The 4,423-nt window shown below is 34.3% G+C and overlaps 1 protein-coding gene across 1 annotated transcript in view; it reads left to right on the top strand.

Annotated features, from left to right (window-relative positions):
* The window catches only part of LOC106468642 (MAP kinase-activating death domain protein-like), a 138,202-nt gene that overhangs the window by 92,138 nt on the left and 41,641 nt on the right, over positions 1–4,423 (top strand). Inside the window, exon 22 of the mRNA XM_022396995.1 lies at positions 2,223–2,461. Within this exon, the coding sequence (XP_022252703.1) occupies positions 2,223–2,461 (239 nt within the window). The remainder of the gene's footprint in view (positions 1–2,222; positions 2,462–4,423) is intronic.

The raw sequence follows: 4,423 nt of genomic DNA, 5'->3' as shown, positions 1-4,423 counted from the left end.
ATCTATAGTATAAAAAATTAGGGTTAACACTCTTCAAAAAACACAACAGCAAGAAAAAAGAAGATTGGGTAAGTACTTTATTTCTTGTTTTTCATATTTATTTTTTATTATAAAAGTAACTAAAAGGTAAAAATAGGGATATCATTATGTTAGTTAAGGTTAGATTAAATAAAATAAATAATAATATAATAAAAAAATTTGCACAAGGCATGCACGCAAGCAGCTTGTGGGTAATGTAATTCGATAGCGTAACATGAGCTGCATGGCCCAACGAGTGATTTACAACTTATAATGGCACAGGCAGTAGTTAGACACTGTTCAAAGGACAATAAAACAATAAAATTTAATTATAAATAGATGTATTCTATTACTAACTTAGAGCTACTTAAAATAGACGAATGTAGTTTCAGGTTACAATCTGAAGTCATTCTAGAAAGAAAAAATGGGAATTTGGGTTTATTTCGATTTGTTTTTTGGTGGTCACAAGGTTGGTCGAATTTACCAATTTGATTTTGAGATAGGGTAGAGAAAATAACAGATAGATTTAAGATTTCTGAGATGAGGAAAAGTATTTTTAAGTTTAACATGAAAATTACTTTGGACACGGACTATTCAAAACAAATACCTAATATATTTGTGGACAATTCTTTATTTTATTTTATTAAAAATAATTCACTAACAAATATGATTTTTTGTATGTGTAAGACTTGTAATATGAACTAAAAGACTGCCAAATTTTGTGAAGATATACACACTATATTGATAGTTATAAGTATTAAATCTATAAAGACTTTAAACGAGTATAAAAGGTCACGTGATCGGTCTTGAGCCCATATTTGGAGAGTTAATAAAAACACTAGAAATGTGATGTCTAAATTTATTTTTAGAATGTTTGTAACAAGAGCAGAAATTAGAAAAACCTAACTAGCCATCACATACTAACTGACTTAAGTAGAAAACAAGTTAAGTTCTTTGAAGAGTCTGAGAAGTATGATACTCTTTTAAAGTGCCTTACACGCAGGTGAATTTTGCAGTGGTTGCAAATCATTTTAGTGAAACTTTTGTGGTGGCACAATCTGCACCTTTTCTTCAAAAAATGCTGGAAAGTGTTTCCCAGGTGAGAGTCGTTCATATGCATCTGCCAGAACTGGTGACTAGACACTTGACAAATGAGAAGGCCCTCCTCTACTTTCAACTAGTGATTACACAAAATATTCCACTAATTGTAAGCAAAAGTTCTGTTTGTACTTGCTCTTGTTAGTTACCTGTTTGAAATAATTAATAATAGGCAGATCAATAAGTATAAAGAAAAGCTTCTTATACCATTTCACAATTTTACATGGAATGGCATAATAGCTGAGAAATTGATCAATAAGATCAACCCCTCCTATGAATTTGTTGTAATCCATGATTACATGTGGCTTGCTAATCACTTTCATTAATGTGCATTGTAGAAAGAGCATAAATATCTTTTATCAGTCCACTTCACAGAAGTCATTGAGCCACAGCTGAAAAACTGCAAATCTCCCCTTATTAAGTTAACTGAAAACATATCTAAGAAGTTGGTACTACCCTTCCTACAAGTGCCACAAACCTAGTGCCAGGTGAAAACAACACATCAAACAATTTATAAAAGTTGTCAGTAAAGAAAGAGTGTCACCTTCCAAGATACTTTTCAATCAGAGTTGTTACAACTGTGTCTGATAAGCTCTTAGAAAGTACAGATTCCTTATTACCAGAGTATACTTTAAAATTTAGACAGTATCCAGTCACAGCTTCTGCCAGAATCTACAGTTTGATTTCCCAGTTGGTAGGCTTGTTAGGTAGATACTGTTTAAATAAAATTCTACCCTTTATTCCTAGCATTTGTTCATCAATAGATAGTTCCTTAGAAGAGTTATATTGAGCTGGAAGAGTTGTTAGCAGATGATTTAGCACAGGCCTGACTTTCAAGAACTTATCATGTTTAGTATTACTTCTAGATAGGAACTTTTCTCTGGAAAATATTTAAGAACATCATGGTAAATGAAGTGAAGGAGAGGTAGACCACTAATCTGCAAGAGATGGTAAGCAAGCTATGCCCATAGCAGTAGTTACACCAATAAATGCTAAAATTTCTTCAGGAGTAACATTATTATATTTTAGCATTCTCCTTTTCTTTCTGACATAGATGTTTAGGTGTTATCCTTGCTGGTGTGCAAATTTATTTGTTTCTTCAACAGTTTTGGTAACAATGTTGAGAGTAAAAAAGGATTGGGGAAAATCAAGAGGAGTCTGACATTTGTTATCTTGACGGGGAATAAGCTCTCCTCAGATGAAGTCCCTCAACAATTTGGGCTGTTCATCTTTGAAGACCTCCCATTGCCACTCTGTACTACAGGCCTGAGGTGCTTGTTGCGTCTTCTTGTCTCTGGTCATTTTGGAAGTGGATGTAGTAGTGATGGTGGGAGGACCAGTAATGGTATCCCCTGATTGTTGTGGGTGAGGTGGAGAGTCTTCTTCCCCTTAAGGTGGGTCAGACTTCTCCAACAGCAGTGAATTTGTAGAAGCTTTTTCAACTGGATCCACTTGAATTGATCTGATTATCTCCTTCTCTGACTTGAAGGAAAGAAACTCTTCAGAGGATGAGGAAGCAAAGCAATGTTTCATCCATAGAGCTCACTTTTTTCTTAAGTGAATTCATTTAGGCCATCCAGGAAAGTATCAGTATATATTATTAATATTCTGTTTACATAATTTATAAAGCAACATGATGTGCATATACAGTTGAACTATTGTATATATTTTCCTTGATGTGCTTAAACTTAAAAGTTCCAAGAAAACGTGCATCTAACAAATTTGAATAATATTTACAGTTGCTGTTTATTGATTGTTACACTCTAATAATTTATAGTATGTTAGAACAGCAGTGCACATAGTATAAACATACTGTCTTAAACATAAATTGTAGTAAATAGTAATCCTAAATTCCATAATGTTTATATGCTTAAACGGATAACAATAACGTGTTGCAAAGTGCAGCATGTTACGTAGCCCTCGTTATACTTCGTTCCAAAAATAAAATGAGTCAAAAAAGTTCTTTAAACTTGATAAGAAATTTGAGAAAACTATGCTGTTTGAGAAAAATAAAATATTTGACATTTGACTTGTTTTGAATCTATTATTTTAAAACAAGTAGATTGCTTGTTGTACGTTTATTGTTTGAATTTATCACCAACAAGTCACAGACACCTGCTGTAAAATAATCCCAGCCCATATAAGAAACCTGACATTTGGTGAGCCAGCCAGGATTATTCAGTGGCAAATGGCAGTAGAAATCTGTGAGCATCTTGGGCTCAAAGATGGCGAACTACGAGAGTTTGTTAAACAAGAAGAACTAGTGAGAAGAGAAAAGAGGAAGAAAGACTAAAGGTAGAAAGAGAGGAAGAAGAAAAGGAGAGACTCGACATAGAGAGAATAAGAGCACAAATTGAAAAAGAGAGAGAGGAGAGACTGCAAATAGAGAGAATAAAAACACAAATTGAGAAAAAAGAAAAGGAGAAAGAAGCGAGACTGAAAATACAGAGAATAAGAGCACAAACTGAGATCACCAAGCTCACCCAACAGAAAGAAGAATTATTCAATAATGACAATGGGGTCCGTGTCAGCCGACCTAAGCTTCACAAATTTGATGAATGGAAAAAGACAACATGGATGCTTTCCTGAAGAGATTTGAAAGATTTGCCCAAAATCAGAACTGGGACAAAGGTGACTGGGCAGTCTGTCTCAGCCCACTTCTCACAGGAAAAGGCCTACAAGTCTATGGAGGCATGATGTCAGAAGATGCCATGGACTATGACAAGTTGAAAGTGGCCTTGCTGAAACACTATGAATTTACTGAAGGAGGTTTTTATCAGAAGTTCAGAGAAGTCAAACTTGATGCTGAGGAAACTGTATTTCAGTTTGTGGCATGTCTACTGTTATGTATCTGCTTGTTTGTTAATTTCTGGTAGAAATTCTTTCCGAAGAACTTCAGCGATACAAGTCCTCTTTTGATTAAACCAGTTTATTCTTCCTCGATACAAACTTTTAATACACAGTAATTCCACAGTCAATACATTTCTCATCACTTTAAATAAACTTAACTACTTTTATAACACGCTATAAATCACAGCGATTAACAATCTCGAAAACACACACTAGCTCAAAACAGAATCGTAAATTACCTGGAACTCTTTTTATTCAAATTCCGCAGGCTTTCTCTGCCAGGCTTATATACTAAAAAAGAGGGCGTCCAGCACAAACAAAGTCTTACCTGATAATTCATGATCAATCGAGAAATTCATCACGTGTTACCAACATCACGTGACTTCCGTTGTCATAACACTACCCATTCCTTAGTATTGTTCATCCCAAACAATAGATACTTACATTAAACCAATAG

Source organism: Limulus polyphemus, unplaced genomic scaffold (assembly GCF_000517525.1).
Source record: "Limulus polyphemus unplaced genomic scaffold, Limulus_polyphemus-2.1.2 Scaffold3095, whole genome shotgun sequence".
Classification (NCBI taxonomy): Eukaryota; Metazoa; Arthropoda; class Merostomata; order Xiphosura; family Limulidae; genus Limulus; species Limulus polyphemus.
The sequence above is the reverse complement of the archived record's forward strand: the minus strand, read 5'-3'. Positions and strand labels throughout refer to the sequence as shown.